The sequence below is a fragment of the Carassius gibelio genome, chromosome A9, assembly GCF_023724105.1.
Source record: "Carassius gibelio isolate Cgi1373 ecotype wild population from Czech Republic chromosome A9, carGib1.2-hapl.c, whole genome shotgun sequence".
In the NCBI taxonomy this organism is placed as follows: domain Eukaryota; kingdom Metazoa; phylum Chordata; class Actinopteri; order Cypriniformes; family Cyprinidae; genus Carassius; species Carassius gibelio.
In genome coordinates this window covers 11504335-11525923 of record NC_068379.1, presented here as the reverse complement: position 1 = coordinate 11525923, position 21589 = coordinate 11504335, and the positions used below count along the sequence as shown (strand labels likewise).

Here is a 21589-nt window from a genome sequence, read left to right as displayed (position 1 = left end):
GAAATACCAAGCAGTACATTTGCGTGGAGAACAAATGAGCTAATATGGGAAAGGACAGAACATACTTTCATTATGAAGTGTTCCAGGATTTTTTTTTTTTTTTTTTTGACAATTTATTTTCGTGACTTTACAGTAACCTTTCTAATTGTTTGTATGCAATTACTGGAACATTGGGATTAATGTATTTGGAATATTATAAACTGGTGTGAGCGATTTTATTTAAAACAAACCGCTAAAGAGAATGATTCACTCAGAAATCATTTTCTTTTTGATAAATAATAACAAAAGCTGAGTTGAACTAGAAAATATGTATATTCATTGTAGAAATTTCCATTACTTTTATTCATTTCAATTACTATTATATATAATAAATATATATGATATATTATTTATAATAAAGACAATGTCTTTATTATATACAAGTAAAAACTTTCAGCTGAATTCTCAGCATCATTGCTTGAGTCTTCAGTGTCATGTGATCCTTCAGAAATCATTCTAAATTGCAGATTTTCTTCTTAAGAAACATTTCTCAATATTATCAATCCTGAAAACAATTGTGTCGATTAATATGTTTGTGGAAACTGTTTTACATATTTTAGGATTCTTTGATTAATTCTGTAAGTTCAAAAGATCATTTTTTTAAAATATAATAATATTTAGTACATATTATAAATATGCCTTTACTGTCACTTGTGATTTTCAGAAAAAAAATAAGTGTATATTTGTTTGAAGTTTGACAAGCACATGTAAAACAGAATTAGTTCTTTATGAGGGATATCTCGGTAATAACCTGGGATTTTAGCATCATTCCATTGAACGGTCACCTCTCCAGTGTTCGGGTTGGACTCCAGGTTCAGATCCGTGGGTGGAGAAAGAGCTGTAGACAGAGAGACAGACAGTCATAAGATAGCTGCACAACTCCACCAACACTCCCACACCTTCAATGAGCTCAGTATAATAATTACAGAGGAATGCTGATTCTTCACACTTACGAGTGACCACGCGTTGAGTGATGGGGTTACCATGCTCATGACCGTTGATGACCGGCTGGACGCTGTAGGTGTACTCAACTCCAGGAGTTAGACCTGAGATAAGGACACTACCAGACTCTGAGATCACATCCCTTGGAGCTTCTCCACCTTGGCTGGGCCTCACGGTCAACTGCAGAGCAGAATTAGAGATTAAACACTGTGCATTGAGTGATCATGACTGAAATGTGTGTAAACGTGAGAGAGAAGAATGTCAAAAGTCAGTTTCTCAAGAGTAGATTCACATGTGTCTCACACCAGCCATACAACCAAAGAGTGATCACCTACAGCTGTGCTCTGGTGTGTTTCAACTGTACCTTGTATCCAATTTTAGGCGCAGGGGTCCAGGAGACAATGATGGAGGTGTCTGTGACATCCGTGCTGAAGTAAGGAGTATTTCTCATCGGCTGAACTGAAAGACAGAAAATACAGGACTATTGCTTTATCACTCTTTATTTATATGATTTGTTTAGAACAAATAAATATATTTGGAACTTTTTTTTGTTTTGTTTTATAAAAAGAAACTCACGTGTGGTAAAAGTGGTGAGGGATCCCTCACTAAGCACATTGCCTCTTTCTGCATGCAGAGTGGCAGTGTATTCAGTATCAGGCTGCAAGTTGAGGAGTGTGTGCTGCGACAGGCGGGCAGGAATACGCAGCTGTTTAGGGTTTGAACTCTCAACATTCAGGAAAAGTCTGTAACCTGTGATTTGAGCCCTAGGAGCTGACCAGATGATTACAGCACTGTCTTCAGTAATGTTAGTGAAATGAATACCGATAGGTGGGTCGGGCTCTGTGAAGAGAAAGATATACAGGGTGAGAATGCATCATACTACCAAAAATAATAGAAACGGTTAGGCAAGATGTTTAATATTGTACAATTATCAATCTGATTATATTATATTGTTATGTATCATGTTTTTGCAAATGTATTATGCAAAGTTGATTTAGAAGCCAGTTTTTTTTTTTTTTTTTTTGCAGTATAGATATAATCTTTGTTTTCTCACTTGTCGCTTGCTCTCCAACCAGCGGCTCACTCTCTTCGCCCGATTTGAGAGCAAATATAAAGAACCTGTAGAGGGTTCCAGGCTGGAGGTGTGTGATCTCAGCGTAAGCATTCTGTGTCACTGGGAACGGGAGTTCTCTCTCGACCAAGCCATCTGGACCCACCTCGCCCACAGACACACGGTACCCTGACACCACTGTGGATGGTCCGGTCCAGGTGATTGTGATTTTAGAGTCAGACACTTCAAAAAACTGCAGCTCGGTTGGAGAAGGGACTTCCTCTGTGAGTAGAAAACAATATTTTCTTTCAGACTACGCTGATAAAGTTTTATGTTATCATAACACTTGCTCCTCAACAAATTTTTTTCGACCTCTTGAGTCATAAAACCTAGTTTCTAACCTTCCTTTGAAGGGCTTAACTTTATCATAGCCTCTCATTTAAACATGGCAATCCATGTGTTTAGACACCCTACCAACAGACCAGCCTTGCCTGACAGGGAAAGAATAACAGGCTTTCCGGATTGTTTGTTTTAGAACCAGCCATAATTTTTCACCATCAAAAACTGATTGCGTGTGAAACTAAAATGTTTGTGGAACCAACTTTGAACATTTGCATCATCAAGATTAAGAATACTATAAAAGTCAATGTGGGTAAACACCAGACAAATGTCAGTTTTGCTGATTTGCCAGATCAGTATGAAACAGTCAGTCCTCTGAAATTTTCTCCCAGCCAGTATCCATAACAATCAAGATCTGCAGACTTCCACATATCACCCTATAAGGAATTCACACATGTCTGGACGCCGACTAGCTGACTCAACTCAAATGTGATCTTATCTTTGGGCTGCCAGACAAAACACCTAAATCTGTTCAAAAGAAAACAATAAAAGACCTTTATGGTTTGATTACATCATGTTATGTTTGCACTGTGCTACAGAGATCAGACCATTTGTTAAACAGAAGTTATTATCTTCAGACACATCCTGACACACATCTGAGGTCAAGTTACGCATCTCTTCCCTAAAAATGAGGGCAAATCTCATAAAACCATTCAAGAACAGATCTAGACTGTAATTCACTTCAAAAACCAAAATAAATATAAAGTTATATTTAATAAAACAGATTAGGAACATTATAGTTTTTTATGTGTTGTCCCCTCATGATAGTTAATCATATGTATTAATATTTAATTTGACATTAATTATTTCAAACGCTTTACACCAAAGAGATTTGGGGGGGGGGAGTTATCATTAGGTGTTATATTACTAATTTCCCTTTTTTGAGATTCACCAATATAGTGATTTCATACCTGCCAGTGGTTCTCCAGCAGTGGTGACCTGAACAAAAATAGGTTCACTCTCCAGATTCTCTTCCACCGAGTAGATGCTGATGTTATAGAGCAGACCAGGACGTAGGTCACCCAGGGTCAGTGATGTGGATGTGTTAGGCAGGTTCAGCTCAGTGCTACCAGAACTTCCCTCTTCAGATGGTGTGTAAACCACACGGTATCCTAAATAAGCAAGACATACACTTGTTAGTGAAAAGGAGGTCAGCGAGTAGCACTGTGCAGGTAAACCTGGCCTCTGTTGCACTCACCCCCCTAAACCTCACTCCCATCCGGGTCACGGCACCAATGTAACCCCTCTCTCCCAGGTCCTCTCTGACGCTCCTCGCACTCACACCGAGCGGGCCTCGAACCCGAGTCTCCAGCATGGGAGGCGGACGCACTAACAAGGAGGCTAAATGGCTACAGCCACTAGTGTCTATCGCTAGTGCGTCTCTTGAGATCGGGGAGTGAGGTTTACCTGCACAGCACTACTCGCTGGCCTCTGTTACACTAGCATCTGTATTCTGTTTACAGTATAAAAGTCACATGATGGTTTGTTTTACATCATGCTAAAAGCCTGTGTTTATGTATAAGTCACATGATGGTTTGTTTTACATCATGCTAAAAGCCTGTGTTTACCTGTGATGGGAGCCACAGGTTTAGACCAGCTGATGAGGATGGATGTCTCCCCCACCTCCTTCACTTCATGATCAGAAGGAGCATCAGGAGCTGCAGAAGCACAAGCCAAAACATCACATTATTATCATGTGACATACTGCAAGTGAAAGTATATGTCCATGGCAATCGAACTTCAACAAGAAATTTACTTTTTACAGCAGTGAAATTTCTCACATAAACACACTTTAGTTATAAGTATGTAGACTTTATTTAATCTTTATTTTTTATTAATTGAAATGAATTTAAATATACAAGGCTACATCTTATCTAATGAATATTCAGTGCACCCAGAAGTACATGAAGTCATATATGATTCATCCATGAGTTTTTCGTAGAATTAGAAACAGGACAGAAGAAGCAGAGAGACCAAGAAAAAAAAAAAAAAAAGACAGAGAGAAAGGGTTCACCTGTGGTCTGGGAAGTAGTAAGGATCAGGTTAGGTTCTCCTTCTCCTGTCACTTCATACACATTTACAGTGTACTTCCTTCCTGGGAGAAGTTCATTGATGTTTACGGATGTGGCCGTATGAGGAAGGTCTGGAAACAGATAATCAAATTAGCTGTTAATACAAATACAGACGCATTCAACATCTACAGATCAACTGTGGACAAATGAGGTTTACTAGCCACAGACGACTAAAATAAAAATGCCACACTTGTGATGCACATACTGACCCAAGACCATGGGCTGTCCAGTCTGTGCTCCCTCCTCACTCAGCTCATATTCCACCCTGAATCCAGACACCGTGTCGGATGCAGACACCCAAGAGATGACGAAACTGCTGGAAGTAATCTCAGTCAAAGACTCAGAGGTGTCCACCATTGGAGGAGGCGGGATGGTCTCTCCCTCAGAGGTTGCCACTAGGGAAGAGATGGAAAGGGGAACATTAGCAGACATTTGGAAACAATTAATCCCATTCACAAACTTACTGATGAATTCAAGCATTAATTATGCTTGGAAATTGTGTGGTTTTAATGCACAATACATGCACAAGCACAGAGACCCATTTGCACTGTTGGATGACCTACATGAGCCATGCACAGTGGAGAAATCAAAGCGAGTGGTTTCTCTCCGTCCAAAACGCAGGATGCTGATGAGGTGACCCTCGTAGGTGACTCCTGGCTTTAGTCCAGCAATGGTGTAAGAGTTCAAATGACCTGGAATAGTTACCTCCATCCACTGGGTATGGGTATTTTTCTGTTCAAAAACGAGTAGGGTGATCATTTTTATTAGTTAAATAACCACTCTGATACAATCTGAAATAAATTTGGGGACATGCGGCATCACAAAAGGGACTCACTGGTCTCCATCTGAGTATGTACTGTGTGATGTGTGCAGAAGCCGGCGCGTTCCATTGGATGGGGTGAGAGTTGGGCTGGTTGCCAGATTCTGATATAATCACCTGGACTGGACGATGACCACCTGATGGAGATTATATTCAATATTTAAATTATATTTACAGCCAAGAGGACCTGTGCTTGCAAAAATAATATTTAAAAATCTGTCTTTAGAATATCATGCTAGTAAGCGCATCATGCTAATATTGTAGCACAACAAACAGAGTATTTGAACATGTATTTGACCATGAGTATGTTTCCACAACCAGCATTTTGAGAACAAATTGAAGATCTTTTCTGGCATAAAAATACATTGTGTTCTAGGAAAGAGAAAAAAAAGTTTGTAGAGTTAAGGTGTTCTATTCCTTTTGGTAAACGCAGAAATGGGAAACGTAGCACTAGCCTGTGAGATTCTTACCACAAACATGAGGACCACCACCGTCTCAGACTTTTAAACCTTTGAATCCAGCAGACAAACTGCTTTAACAATCATGACAGTTTAAAACCCCCAGCAACTTTTCCAATGTGGTAAATACCTATTATATGCCCCACAAATTTTCCCAACACTGTATTTAAGACTTATTAAGTGTCTTGCAATCTCATAAATTGCTTCCGATTTCATTCTGGCCTTATTTTTTTCCCACTTACTGCCAAGAGGGTAGTCTGTACACAGCACTTAAAGTTTACTGAGTCTGCATTTCATTCCACCAGCCTGCACCAGCTTCACCCCCACTGTTCTCAGCCTTCTCACAGCTGGCCGCCATTACTGAAGGATATTGTTCTGGGGTTGCTTCCACTCACTGAGCAAAGGGATCACTTCTGACCCCCACAAGCTCTTACAAAAAGGGAAACTTTATTAATGAAGAACTCATCTGATCTTGTAGTGGAGATTTGTGGTTCTGTATAAACGCAAGTAATTCACAAATTTAATTTTGGGCAAAAAAAGACTGGATATTATTATTTTTTTTTTCAAACAATAACGTATCTGAAATAGAACAGGATGAGCCAATATTTGAAGTCATTAATAAACACCAGGTTTAGCATGGTGCAGACTCATCAAAATTAAATCAATCCTATTGTAATCAACAAATCAGTCTACATTTAATCATACTGTCCATCCCTACTTTTCAGTTTTCCTCTACAAAAGTTTGGAGACTTGAGGCAACCATAACAGTGGAAACTACCTAATCACTAAATGACTTTACTGATGCTGTGCAACAGAAAAAGTAACAGGATTGGTTGAATTTCAAACGTATTCCTAGCACAGGACGAAAGAAACTCAAAGACAAACAAACAGTGCCAAAAGGGCCATAGGGGGTGATTGAGACAGCTGTGTTGATTGGGTGTGTGCTTTTCTCCATCCACAGGTTTGATGAGCGCATCTTAAAACCAACATCCTTAATTTCAAATGCTCCTAGACGATGAGCATTTGTTGAAAGTTGTAAAAGAAAAGATCACAAGGAAGAGCGAACCCCTTATTGCCACTCCAACAAAACACCTGGGAATAAAGGCAAATGGCACTCTTGCTCTCAGTAAACATCTGGAAGCTTTTGACTTCCAAACCTCTCCCCACCCACACCCACAAGACTACTTATAGCAATACATGTTGTGTTTGTGTGTGTATGCGTGCACGAGAGAGGGAACATGTGCCCCAACAAAGATGAAGCTTACTCACTAGAGAAAGACTGCTGAGGCTCGCAGCTCAACTCTCCAATGCCATTTCCATAGCAGTAACATCTGTAATGGATTCCCCGAATGAATTTGTCCCAGGACTCTCCAATCTGATAGAACAATCTAGTCTCTGGCTCCTGGCACTGATCTTGAAATGGAAATCGGAGTAACACGGTCATTATCCAATCATAAGTTCGGTCATTTATAGGGAACAAGGCTTAAACTGCTGATCCTAAGGCTCCAATTTGAAGGAAAAGACAATCTAACTGTTTCAAGAAATTTTTATTTATTTAAGTTTAATTTAACTTCTTAATGATGAAATGCTAGGCCGGCTCACCGATAGCATCACATTTCCAGTGACCACGGCCTTGACCGAAACAGGTGCAGTTCATCATGTAGCCTTCGTCATGTTGTTTAGCAAAAGTCTGATTTACTTCGTAGGTCAAATTATCCACAATGCACTGGTCTGAAGATGAAAAGACGTATATGTTAACACACGGATACTTAAGTTCCTCCATTACAAGTGGGAGAGAAAATTGCCAACTCTCACCTTGGAGTTGTGAGTAAGCGATGCAGCTCCATTCTCCACGGCCATTACCCACACATGTACAGCGCATCATGTGACTCAGAACATCATGGCGTCTGTCCCATTGATCTCCCACACGATACATCACACCCTCACCAGTGGTACACACCTCCTCATTGGCTGATGAAACATTAACAATTACATCAGTAAACAGCAGAAATATATTTAATCACACACTTGTAGGCCCTGCGATGTTGACATTGTTCACAAACTTCTAAATTCAACTCAACTGTCCTAAACAATATAACAAAACTTTAAGTCTGTTCAGCCAATGAGATGAGCATATATCTGTTTTGGATGTACTTGAGAACTTCCAACCCTCTAAATCCTTCAAAGAACAAGAATAAGCATGAAGAACAGCAGGAGCAATAAAGGATCAATGGGCATATGGCAACTATATATTTTAATATAGTGCTTTAAACAATACAGATTGTTTCAAAGCATCTTCACAGTAATAAACAAGGAAATAACAGTATTAATGTTGCATTCTTGAAATGAACAAGAAATTCTTGAAAGTTCTTGAATTATGAAACAACTACAATTTCAACCATGAAGCAAAGCCAATTGTGTCATCATTCAGCTCAATATAGTTCAATGTTGATTCAGGCGAGTTCAGTGATGGTGTCAACTTTGCAAAGTTAATTAAACCCATTTAACTAAAATGCAGCTCTGAAGAAGTTTCATTATTTAAGTCAATCAGTTCAGTGTTGATTCAGTTGAGTTCAATAATAGTGAAAGTTCATCAAATTCCGAAAAACAAACTTAATTCAGTAAAAAGTAGCACTACAACATCAAAGCTCAAATTTAATCTATAGAGTAAAGAGATTATTATAATTAATCAGTTCAGTAATTTGGGGGTTAATTAGGGTCAGACAGCTACAACTCTAATCCTAATGACCATAGATGCATAAAGCTCAAGGCAGTTCCTCATAATCAGCCTTATTGTTTTAACTGGGATATCTCTGATTTGTGTATCTGGTTAATAAAAGGGGATGAGAGCGAGGAAATCTCTCCAAGGTTTAGAGTGGAGGAGGTTACACAGCTGCCCTTGAGACCAGCCAGATGTATATGCCCCACTGCCAAGCAGACTCTGGTCCAAAGCCAACCTCCCTTCCGTCTGCAGTCCCACACAGCCAAGGGGCCACGACAAGCTTCGTAAGTTATTTTACACATTTTGCACATTCAGTACAGTAAATAAAACCTACAAATCAAAATATTACTTGCACTGAAAACCAAAACTGTTTTTGATAATGGTTTCTGTGTCAAGACAAGTATCTCTGCCCCCTGCAAAACAAACATTATGGGGGAACACAAAGAGCAGCTCTGGTTTCAATCAATGTCAGATCACTGAATCTCACCACTATCAATAAATTCCCCAGGACTCGCTTGGCTCTAACTGACACTGTGGTGAAAGAGACACCCTTCAAAGCTCAGTCAGGAAGGAGTGTTTATGTAAATATGTCTGAATAGGTGCCGATTGATCTTTTGTTTCACATAGTTAACATCTCCATCTTAACTGTTATCAGATCTCCTCCCATACAGAGCACAAGGTGACTGAAAAAGCTGTGAGATGCATTTAATGACACTTCATTTATCTATTTAGCCTTTTTTCTAATATGCCCGAAGTAAGAAAAAGAATGGGGCCTAGAATGCAATGTTTAAGATAAAATGATGTGCTCAAGGCACGTTATTAAGATCCAGGATCATTAGAGGGCAAAAGTGCTTTCATAACATTAGAATTCTCTATCTCCTATGTTCCAAGCTCCTGTCAAGTCCTAAGCTGTCACCCTCTCTTTCTCTCTGGCTTTAAGATTTTTTGCTAGTTTAAAACTGGCGTTTACCTGCCATGGGACAGAAGCCAAACCGCTGCTCTCGGTCATAGTTATAAGTTGTGCCGCACCATTTCATGCCATCTCTCCTGCCTTCAGCTGTGCAGTCAGTGTAGTTACGGCCATTGTAAAGGAATGGGAAGTGACAGAGTGCACCATTGGAGTTTCCCCCTCTGGTTGTGACCATAACTAAAAATGAAGATATTTACCAGTGAAAAACAGTAGCAGTTTTGAGGAAAGTTTCAACTTCCAATAAATTTATGACAGAAACAGCCACCCAAAGGCTAGGAGTTAAGTGCCTTGCTCAAGACTATAATAAGAGTATAAGTCGTTTAAGGCTCAGATATTTTAGAATTACAGTACTGTTTGAATTGTTTTTTATTAAAACTTTATTCAGGATGCATTAAAGTGACAGCAAAAGTGAGCGTTATAAATATTGTACTTTTAAACTTTCTTTTCAATATGAATATTATTATTAAATTATTAAAATATTAAACTGTTTTCAACAATGATAATAATAAGAAATGTTTCTTGAGTACAAAATCAGCAAATCATTTTTGAAGGATAATGAGAGACTGAAGACTGGAGTAATGATGCTCCAGTCTTTTTGCCATCATTATTATTTAACTGCTTGAACTATTTGTTCAACTAAATCCAGCATTTAAAAAGTTTTACTGACCACAAACTTTTTCAGGAATGTTTCTAAACTTACCATTGTTGCTGGTACAGAAGGAGTACTTGTAGTCTTTCTCAAAATCGGATGAGGTGCTGCACCAGAGCTGCCCATCACTGCGTCCCTCAGACGTGCAGGAGTAGAACGTTCTCCCCATGAACACGAAAGGAAACACACACGGCTGGCCACCTGAGCTCCCACCATACACCTGGGACTGGCTCTCTGCATACACACACACACACATCACATCACACATGAAAATAAAACAATGAGATACAAGCACAGCATTCAGTATAAATGAACACTTGTCATTTTATTGACAATGACATGAACGTGATTGATCAAGACACTAACCTGACTCTTCACAGCTGACACCGTTCCCCAAGCAGGTACATAACATCTGTTTGCTGCCCTGGGTCTTGATCCAGCGCATGCCCAGGGTGTAGGAAACACCTGCTTCTGTCAGACAGGATCCCTCCGTAGGGTGTTCAGGCACTGCCTGTGGCTGAAACACTGCAGGCTGGACATTGGTCACCACACGAGATCCAGTACCTAGTGCATAAAAAATAACACATGAGGACAAATGTTTTGCCTCAACCAGGCAACTTGCGTCCACTAGGGGGCCTCTACAAACATCCAGATGCACCCAAAATATATAATTCAGATTTATTTCAATTAACAAAAATGTGAGGTTCTTACCCAGGCTAGTGGTGTGCAGTGACGCATGTCTCTCGCATTTCCACTCTCCACGTCCATTTCCAGTACACAAACATTGTATCACGTGCCCGTGAGAATCCGTCTTGCTCCACGTGTCTCCAATCCGGTAAGAAGTGCGTGTGTCCTGGTCATTACAGCGATCTGTGAAACACACACAAACATACAAAGGAGATGTTTCTCATCAGAATCATATTGCTGTTAAGCTCCTCTAAATAAACTTTTTTTGAAAAATGCAGTAAGTTAAAACATTTTCCCTCTTCTAGCCAGTTAAAAATTTCCTTGCGCTGAAGCCAGAGGGTTTAACTGCTCTTTGAGTGGATAATTAAAGTGAAATCCAGTTGAACAGATGGGAGATTGGGAAAGGGAGTTTCCATGGTTTGTACTGTTCCACTATTCTAAAAAGGGTAGGGTTCTTACTTCTGGATGTGCATGTAATATGTCCACTTCCTTCTCCTAGGCAGGTGCAGTCCACGATCATCCAGTCTTGGTAGGGTTTCTCCCAGGTCTCACCAACCATGTAGGATGTGCCAGCTGCATTATCATAACAGCGCTCCGCTATCAAGAAAAGGAAAAAAAAAAAGCTTAAATAATATGATGATGTTAATATTATTACTTATATAATGTACCTCAGTTCCTTTCCATCATGTTACAGTTTCTTGCCTAAGTCAACATATTTCATATTAAAACAGGAAACTGCGGTGTGACATACTGCAAGGATCAACCCCAATAAAAACAAGATAGCTGATAGTTTGCGACACAGCCATGAACCATGACTTGATACTTACTAGTAGGATACAGGTGGTACTAAGGGGAAGTACATTCTTATTCTAGAAAGCATTTGAATAGACATAAATCTGTAGTGCATGATGAGTCACCAATAGTTTTAGTATGTTTTAAATTCCATATATTGGCTAAAAATGAATTTTGCTAATGTTTTGCTAAGTATACTATCATATTTACCATAGCAAACACACAGACAAAAAGCCACAAAATTCCTGATTCTTTAAATGCTCAAACTCACAAACAGGTTTGCAGGTCCACTCTCCTTTTCCATTTCCCAAACAGACACACTCCAGCATGTAGTCTTCAGTGTCATGGGGTCTCCTCCATGTGTCTCCAATCTTGTAGGAGTGTCCTCCCTCATGACAGCGGTCTACAACAGAGGTCAAGTAGGTAAACACTAGCACAACTCCAAAAAGCGTAATTTCCAAAATGCCATTAGGCATTAGTCATTACAGTGAAGGAAAGTTCCAGTCTACCCACTCCCAATGGTGCAGCTGATTTTCCCTCGACCAGAGCCAATGCAAGTGCAGTCCCAGATCATCCCATCCTTGGGCCTCTCATAAGTCTCTCCAACACGATATGAGTGAGCATTTACTTTATCATAGCAGGTTTCCTCAGCTGGGAATAGACATGGACTTAGTGCTTCATACTATTCAGAGTTAACACTTCAGACTTGTCGAATGCAATATACTTTTACATGCATATAAATGGTAATTAATTTAACCAAGTTTGGAAATATTTATCCAGTACAGTGTCTCAAGGGACAAACGCAATGTAAGAAGACTAACCTTCAGGCTTTGATTTACACTTTATTCCAGAAACTCCATGACAAGTGCAGAGGAGTGTGCTGCCCAGATAACTGCGCTCCCACTGCTCTCCAACTCCATAAAGCTGACCACTCTCAACACAACCATCTGCAGAGGACACAACAGAACCCTTCTGAGCAATATTTTAAACCCTTCTCTACAATGTTTTAACTTTCTCAACAATAAACCACGATCACACAAAGAAGAAAAAGAGGATCCCTAATGTATATTTTTCAGCGTTTAATTAACAATCTGCGTGCGTAAAACCCAAAATACGTTATTAAATTTAACATTTCGATGGATCAAAACAAAAACAAACACACGGAGAATTGCATACCTTGGGACACGGATGACACCGAGTGTTCCTGAGCTTGTCTCCTATGTTTCGGCATACACTGCACAGTGCAGGCGAGCAAAGCCACTGCCAACGCCGTGCCCAAGGGGCCACCGGTCATTTTTACAGATGTGATGAAACACAAGTTAGTTAAACCTTCCTTCCTTAGCAATGGAGTCTAGAGAAGCCGCAGCCGTCCAGTGGCTGAGGTAATCCTCTTAAAGTCTCCCCAAGTTCCCTCTCTGTGCGTTTCTCTCCCTGTGCGTCCTGCCCCTCCCGCTCTCGCGTGCACCTCTGCGGAGAGCTCAGGAGCGCGGAGCGCTTTTATTTGACCTCCACATTCCGCCCTGGAGGAGGAACTATTCCTGAACACGCGTAGGAGAGCGACACAAACAGACACCCAATCTGAAGCTCGCTTTTTGCCTTCAAAGTTAAGGATAATAATTAATTCAAAGCTATCTTGCAAAAAAACACTTCCAGTGCAGTCACATTTTGTTTTATAAATATTGTTGTGCCTCCAATAAGCCAGTGTTCAGTAATGACCCAAATTTGTCAGTTTAAGAAGCCTGTGACTGTAATAATCTAATAGAGATCATGCTACATTTTGAGTGCAAAAATGTCCCATGTCCCATTCACAGATGGTTCAGACCGCTACATCTATCAGAACATCAATGAAAAACTATTTACTTTAAAAACACTTCGCTGGTGGTAAAATAAAGTCATTCTCAGTTTACTGTCACCCTTAGAAAGGAATAAAGATTGAAAGAGAACTCATAAGACAGATGTAAGTAGCAAATAAAAGACAAATAAATTGCTATGACTCTCTTAGCTTTAGCTTAGTTTAGTAGTCTTTCAAGCAAGTCAGGAGGCTGATAATTGAATATGTTTATCTCAAGGCAACTATATGACATTCTATAAAGTTTCAAGACCCTCGTATATTCCTACATCTCGTGGACCGGTTGTAAAATACATGCAAATGCATATATAGAGGCCTAAAATGCAGCCGCTTTGACTTTTATAAATGTCTTGCCAGCATGACTGAATATTCAATATGTCACCTGTAATATACTGTAGAAAAAAAAATAATAATAATAACATTAGGCTCATTGTTTTATTTTTGATACACTTTAAAAAAAAAATTCAAATGTTAATAAACTGATATTTGAGCGATATAAATTGCTAAACACATTGGGAATCGCTAAAAAAAGTAATAAAAAATACAGATTGTATTGTTAAATATGTTTAATACTGTCAAACTGTCTTTTTTTCTTCTTTTTTTCTTTTCTTTTTTTCTTTTCGTTATTTACAGCTTGATGGATCTTTTTCTGTCTGTATGCCTTGTTCTTTAAGACTATCTTGAAGGTTATTCATGGAAATGTCAGCACCCTCTCATTTTAAAATTATGCTCCTCTTTCTCTATGAATGGAGGCCGCTATGCTGACAGAACTCCCATTTAAACATCAACAGACTTAAAAAACTGCGTTCTGAGCTTTCTTTGTTTGTAATAATCATACCACCATGTAGTCCAATTCTTCATATGATGAAAAAAGACAGATTGTCGCTTAACAGATGATTTAGTGATTTCCATGCCAGATGCTTGGTTTGACTCATGCCTACATGTCTCCCCACTGCTCCCTCCGCAGTCGTTCTTTACCCTCCAAGATGAGTGCAATCTATGCTTATGAGCTGATATGCAAAATAACTCTCTTAATGGGCTTATAAAGACTTCTGTCTACAAAGTTTTAATGGCATTTGCTCTTTAAACATCTCAGTTAATCCAGTTTTCTGCTTTGAATTCGGATGACTCTCTCAACACGTTGTTCTTGTTGGGGGATTTTTCTGGAAATTATAGAGGTTTCAGAGATTGTACCTAAGCTGCTGCATCATGGTGATGAATGCACTAAGAGTGAATCCAGGAGATATGATTGCTCCAACAATGGTTTGGATATGTTAGCACATCTGGCTGCATTTGTGATGACTCAATGGCTGACTCAAAGCCATTGTTTTTGTGCATAGCTGCATGACAATATTCCAGAAACAACCATAGTCCATGAAAATGCTGACAGTTGACAGATGTGTTCAGGAAGGTTAAGTTTTCAAATAAAACTAACCAGGAGCTGTGGATAGAGAGGTAATGGTACTGTTTCTAAGACCCAGTTTACAAAACAAAACAAATGTTTTACTGATAAAAGTCATTTTAATGAAAATAAAAATAAAATAAACAAATATACTATTATTATTTGATAATTATATTAAAGGTGCAAGTTACCTATATGGTTGGGTATAGTAAGAATTTGTCATATTTTTTTTTAAAATGAGGCTTACACTCACCAAGACTGTATATATTCGATCAAAAAATACAGAAAAAAAAAATAATATTGTGAAATATTTTTACAATTTCAAATAAATGTTTTCTATTAGAATATAATTTAGAATTATTAAAAGCTGAATTTTCAGCATCCATTACTTCATTCTTCAGTGTTGCATGACTCTTCAGAAATCATTATTTTATGCTGATTTGCTGCTCAAGAAAAACAGTTAAATTCAGATCAATTCAATTCAGTTAAAGGTACTTTATATTTTTGTGAAAACTTTGATGATTACTTTAGGAGAACATAAGTAACAATATAAAATGTATTCATTTAATACAACTTTGCTGACTAAAATTATTAAAAGTATTGCTGGAATTTCCCTGTAGAATCATGTAAAAATGATCATTTTTGTAAGTAAATAAGTAGTCTCATTTATAGTGACACATTTGAAAAAGACATTCCCAGAAGAACCTATACGCACGTTTAGATATATACCACCAAACACAATGATGTGTTTAAATGATGGTTAATGGGACAGGATTTGCAGTCTAAACCCTTTTTAATCTCTACATCTCTGCTGCACTATATATGACATAATTCTCCCAGAGGACAAGGGTGGGGACAGCTGCAACCCCCATCAGTTTACCAAGCCCCCACCAAATCCACAAGATCACATCTAACTGCCATTTTCTGCCTCCCAACACACTTTTTTTTTTAAATGCCATCGAAAGTACTTTTAGCTTTAGTAAGTATGTGTTGTGGACTGAAGTGGGATGTACATGAATTATGCACACTAAAATTTGTGTTTTTTGGTTGATCCTGAAATTTGTGCAGTTTTCTTCTAAATAAAAATGGTAATCATAGTGCAACATTTGTGTGGTATATTTATCATCCGTGGATTTGACAGAAGTGCTTTCAATGGCAATGGGCAAAGGAAGCCACAAATTTATAAAATGACTTGCTAGAGGAATTAGCGGAAGTTTCTAGTTGGTTAGAGGGGCGTTTGTTTATTTAAATAAATTGTCCATCATCTCAAAGAAGCTTCCTCTCTGATGTAATTGTTGTCTGTCTGTCTCTGTGCACACATGATTTTTGCAGTTTATTACTGAGCTGGCAAAAGATCAGAGGGGAAAGGGGAAAGATCTTGTCACGTCTAAGGCACATATACTTTCATCACCTTGACAATCCAGATGTGCATTTAGTCACTGATGTCACATAATTTCCTTTCCATAGTATGAAACACTGCAAGGAGGACAGAGGTTCCCTTTCGATATTACACTCGTACTGCGTCTTGCTAGACACATAGGTGAAAAAGTATTTCTTCTCCTGAACTGAAGCCTTTTTTCATTCACACAGTGAAACTGGCAGTGGTTCGTGGAGTAGCCTATATTAAAAAATGAACCAATAGCTAGGCAGTGGAGCTGCATGAGCCTATGGTGACGAAGCCTGCCAAGCCTGCCAGTATGGGTTCTCTGGCTATGCTCGGATTGAGTTGGGGAGGTCATTCCACCAGGAGGGAACATTTAATTTAAAAGTCCGTAAAAGTGACTTTGTGCTTCTTTGGGATGGCACAATCAAGCGACATTCACTTGCAGAATGCAAGCTTCTCGAGGGCACATAAGTCTGAAGTTACAAATTTAGGTAAATGGGTGCAGAGCCAGTGGTAGTTTTGTAGGCAAACATCAATGCCTTGAATTTTATGCGAGCAGCTATTGGAAGCCAATGCAAATTGATAAACAGAGGTGTGACGTGTATTCTTTTTGGCTCATTAAAAAATGAATCTTGCTGCCGCATTCTGGATTAATTGTAAAGGTTTGATAGAACTGGCTGGAAGACCTGCCAAGAGTGCATTGCAATAGTCCAGCCAGGACAGAACAAGAGCTTGAACAAGGAGTTGTGCAGCATGTTCTGAAAGAAAGGGCTTGATCTTCATGATGTTGATGGTCCATCATCCAGCAAGAAATGTCTGTTAGACAAGCTGAGATGTGAAAACCCATCTCTTACATCTTTATTTGACCCTCTAACTTTAACACTCACTATTCTAATTATATTTTTAAAAATTATATTTTCTTTTCATTTATTATGCAATTGTGTGTGTGTGTGTGTGTGTGTGTGTGTGTGTGTGCATAAAGACCTCTAACACTAGCTTGCTCTATTCTTTTTTTATTCTATCTGCTTTCTTTTTATTTATTATATTATTTAAAAGCCCATGCTACGTGTAATGTGTTAACTTAACTGAGACTTGTTATAGCGCTTATATTGAATTGCTCTTTTTGTTGTTTTTGATTGCTTCCACTGTCCTCATTTGTAAGTTGCTTTGGATAAAAGCGTCTGCTAAATGAATAAATGTAAATGTAAATGTAAATGTAATAAGCAGGTGTTTGCCACAGGATTCTCAGTGTAAGGGAAACAGGTCAATTTTAGCTCAAAGGGAATCATTTAATATTTTAAAGGGAATTTGTACAGAATCACTGTTTCATGGCTGATCACTGAGACCCCCTGCGATTCACTGAATGAGCCGTTTAACATCAAATCTGCGCTGGATATTAATATCCAAACTATAGTGAAAACACTATCAGTTAGCACAGTAACAAGATCGGCAGTTTAATACATGTTTCTCTTCTGCCAATTACCATCTGAGCATACAGCGACCAGCCTCTCAGTTTATTCCAAACCCTTGTCACATGGGCTGAGGCCTGACAGGCCATCCCTGTAGTGCCAAACTGGATGTTGGAGACAAAATGGGGTTATTCGCTGCAATTAGCTCGAATACTCAAAATTCAAAAAAGGTGATGAATGTGCTGGCTTTATGAGCCGTAGAAATGGTTCACCAAGCTCAGAGCAATTCAGGCTCCCACAAACGCTACTGCCTCATCCCCAAAAAAGATGGTGGCCTCCAGCCCATCCTTGATCTCAGACACCTGAATCACGCCCTCATGAAAAGGTAATTCAGGATGACTACGCTGAAACAGATCCTTGCACAAGTTTGATCAAGAAACTAGTTATATTCGCTGGATGCATACTTCTAGCTCCCTGCACTTTTATGAAGTACATGAACGTGGCTCTCTCCCCTCAGAGACTAATGGGAAACTGCATTCTCAGCTTCCTCAACAACTGGTTCCTTCTGGCCCAGTTAGAGGCAGAATTAATATCACACAGGACCTTCCTCTTCAGCCACCTGGAGTGCCTGGGTCAATTTTGCCAAGAGCATGTTGTTATCCATAAAGTGAATATCATTCCTGGGAACAATTTTCGACTCTGCCCAAATGATAGATGTAGTTGTGCAAGATCGGACTCTGGCTATACAGAGGCTGATGACCTCCTTCAAGATCGGTTCCGCTCGCCCCCTCAAAGTGTATCAAATGATGCTGAGCCTCATGGTAGCAGCATTGCAAGTGCTGGTTCTGCTTCGTACCAAAGGACTCCCAGTCAGAAAGCAAAGACTCTCAAGATGGATAGTAGACTCCATCTTGCTGGCATACTATTCCTTGGGCCTTCAATGCCCCATTGGAGTTCAGGACATCTCGACTAGAGGCATCGCCTTGTCTGGGGCATAGTTGTGTGTCCATTGTATATATTTGTGAGGCGGCCCGGCTGGGCCTTGCTGTCCACATTTGCTGTGACTTGACCTTGTTCATGAAGATCAATGGTGACTTGACATAGTTCACGAAGATTGTTACGCCCCGTCTAGGGGTAGAGCGTAACATGGGAAAAAACAAGCGTGAACCATAAACTTCTTTTGAATTTTATTTGGGAGTTCACTTTCAGGAGCTGACAGTGCCAAAATAATAAACAAAATGTTCTAAATATTAATCCCTCTAAATTACCTATCCAAAATTAAAAATAAAAAAACAAAAATACAATTCTCTTAACCTAACTACCTAATCCAAAAACAGTGACCCAAACATTACAAAAACAAAAGGTGGCGTCTAACTCCCTACTTTCCCAAAACTATTTACAATATTCAATATAAGATTTACAAAGAAACATCAAGCTCAGAGGAATATCCAACGAATGGGGGTAAAACAACACAAGCACCGTACAAACAGCATGGTTCACAAAATGGCCACCCCCCCCCCCCCCCCTAAAGGAAATGCTGTCATCTCTTTTAAAGGGGCGAAGACCAATCAGAGTGCAACAGCAATGAGTCTGCAGGAACCAATCAGCAGCAACCTGGGCAGACACACACAAACCAAAACACAAAAACTATAGGGTCGTAACACCCCCACATATAAGAGTAAACATGTTTTACATAGTTTACAATTAACACCTAGACAGAGAATCTGCTATCACGTTGTCAGCACCCTTCTTGTAATTGATTTGCAAATTAAAGCTCTGACAGATGAGTGACCAATGCATGAGTCTCTGGTTTTTGTTACACATTCTTTGGAGAAAAACGAGGGGATTATGGTCAGTGTATACAGCAATGGGTTGTGGACTAGAACCGATATATACTTCAAAATGCTGTAGAGCAAATAAAAGAGCTAGGGCTTCCTTTTCAATGGTACTATAGTTTACTTGATGACGATTAAACTTTTTAGAGTAGTAACATACGGGATGGTCAACTCCTTGGTCGTCTTCTTGTAATAGGACAGCACCCGCACCGTTTCCACTGGCATCCACTTCAAGTTTGAAAGGTCGACTGAATTCAGGAGCAGCTAAAACAGGAGAACTACATAACAGACTCTTCAAAGAAACAAATGCACAATGACAGTTCTCATTCCACTGGAAATTGGCATCTTTGCGAAGGATATCTGTGAGGGGTTTCACAACAACAGAAAAATTCTTGCAGAAACTCTGATAGTACCCGGCCATCCCAAGAAATCGTCTAAGATCTCTTTTTGATTTAGGTACAGGAAAATCAACAATGGCTTGCACTTTGGCTTCCACAGGGCGAACAGTACCATGACCAACTTCTTTGCCTAAATAAGTAATGGTAGCATGACAAAACTCACATTTTGTTAGATTGGCATCTTTAAATCTGGTAAACACTTCTTCTAGAGTTTTCAAATGATCATTCCAAGTATTCGAGTAGCAGACCACATCATCCAAGTATGCTTCACAGTTCTGTACATTAGCCAAGACACAATTCATTAGACGTTGAAAGGTCGCTGGAGCGTTTTTGAGCCCAAAAGCTAAGACTTTATACTGAAGGAAAGCGTCAGGGGTAGCAAATGCTGAAATCTCCGAAGCACGTTCAGTCAGCGGCACCTGCCAATACCCCTTGAGTAGATCTAGCTTAGTTACAAACTTAGCGCTGCCAATGCGATCAATGCAATCATCTATCCTGGGAAGAGGATAGGAATCTGCCTTGGTTAGTTGATTAACCTTTCGGTAATCAGTACAGAAACGTGAGGTTCCATCAGCTTTTGGGACCAACACACACGGAGAACACCACGGACTACAGCTGGGTACAGCCAAACCATTTTCAATCAAATACTGAGTTTCCATCTTCATGATTTCACGTTTCACAGGGTTTACACGGTAAGCATTTTGTTTAATGGGTCGATGGTCACCAACATCAATATCATGCATTAGCACATGAGTCACAGTAGGTACATCTGAGAAAAGCGGTGAATACTTCTCAACCAACTGCACAATTTCACTTCGAGCTTAGAATCGAGGGTTACTAAAGCTTCAGAATTTTGAAGGCGTGCACCAGAAAGACAGGCACTTCCTAACCGAAGATCATCCATACTTGGAGAATAATCAGTAGAAGCTACATTTACAGAGGCTACTACAACTGGAGTCACAGAAGTTACAGGAACACTGATGGAGTTTTTAGAATTAGAACGAGAAACATACAACTTGAGCATGTTTATGTGACAAACACGAGTCTTTCTTTTCCGCTCAGGGGTTTGTACTACATAATCAGTATCATTCAACTTCTCTTCAATCACATATGGTCCGGTGAACTTTGCCTGTAGTGCAGAGCCAGGCAAAGGTAGCAACACAAGAACTTGATCACCTATTTCAAATGAGCGTTGAACAGTCTTTTTATCAAATGTTCCCTTCATTCGGGTTTGGGAAGCTGACAAGGACTGTTGTGCTAACTTCCACATAGAATGCAAGCGTTCACGAAATGAGCTTACATGATCTAGGACACTCGTAGAAGAAAACCCTGGCAGACCTCCAGAAAGTAATTGCTCTTGCAACAATTTTAATGGACCACGAAGGGTATGTCCGAAGACCAACTCAGCCGGAACAAAACCAAGGGATTCCTGAGTGGTGTTACGAACAGCAAACAACAGAAGAGGAATCTGCTCATCCCAATCTTTCTCATGTTGGAGACAGTAAGTTCTTATCATAGTTTTAAGAGTTTGGTGAAATCTTTCGAGGACACCTTGGGACTGTGGATGATAAGCACTAGATGTACAGTGTTTAATACTCAACTCTTTCATTACCTTACGGAAAAGCCTTGACATAAAGTTGGATCCTTGATCGGATTGAATGAATTTTGGAAGACCAAATGTTGTACAGAACTTCACTATGGCTTTCACGAT

At 39.5% G+C, this 21589-nt stretch overlaps 1 protein-coding gene across 3 annotated transcripts in view; it reads right to left on the bottom strand.

Moving 5' to 3' along the window:
- The window catches only part of LOC128019622 (fibronectin-like), a 28799-nt gene extending 15684 nt beyond the window's left edge, over positions 1-13115 (bottom strand). Inside the window, exons 1-23 of one of the 3 annotated variants that reach the window (XM_052605705.1) lie at positions 12778-13115; positions 12423-12548; positions 12115-12252; positions 11873-12004; positions 11269-11406; positions 10834-10992; positions 10489-10686; positions 10174-10356; positions 9474-9650; positions 7597-7752; positions 7384-7512; positions 7051-7194; positions 5339-5460; positions 5067-5235; positions 4713-4898; positions 4446-4574; positions 4000-4089; positions 3343-3543; positions 2036-2314; positions 1558-1821; positions 1346-1440; positions 993-1161; positions 791-877 (exon numbers count right to left, since the gene is read on the bottom strand). In XM_052605705.1, coding sequence (XP_052461665.1) covers positions 791-877; positions 993-1161; positions 1346-1440; positions 1558-1821; positions 2036-2314; positions 3343-3543; positions 4000-4089; positions 4446-4574; positions 4713-4898; positions 5067-5235; positions 5339-5460; positions 7051-7194; positions 7384-7512; positions 7597-7752; positions 9474-9650; positions 10174-10356; positions 10489-10686; positions 10834-10992; positions 11269-11406; positions 11873-12004; positions 12115-12252; positions 12423-12548; positions 12778-12895 — 3589 coding nt within the window. In that variant the 5' untranslated portion in view covers positions 12896-13115. The remainder of the gene's footprint in view (positions 1-790; positions 878-992; positions 1162-1345; positions 1441-1557; positions 1822-2035; positions 2315-3342; positions 3544-3999; positions 4090-4445; positions 4575-4712; positions 4899-5066; positions 5236-5338; positions 5461-7050; positions 7195-7383; positions 7513-7596; positions 7753-9473; positions 9651-10173; positions 10357-10488; positions 10687-10833; positions 10993-11268; positions 11407-11872; positions 12005-12114; positions 12253-12422; positions 12549-12777) is intronic. The other 2 variants (XM_052605704.1, XM_052605706.1) reach the window with 2 other exon arrangements.
- Positions 13116-21589: the final 8474 nt, after the last annotated feature.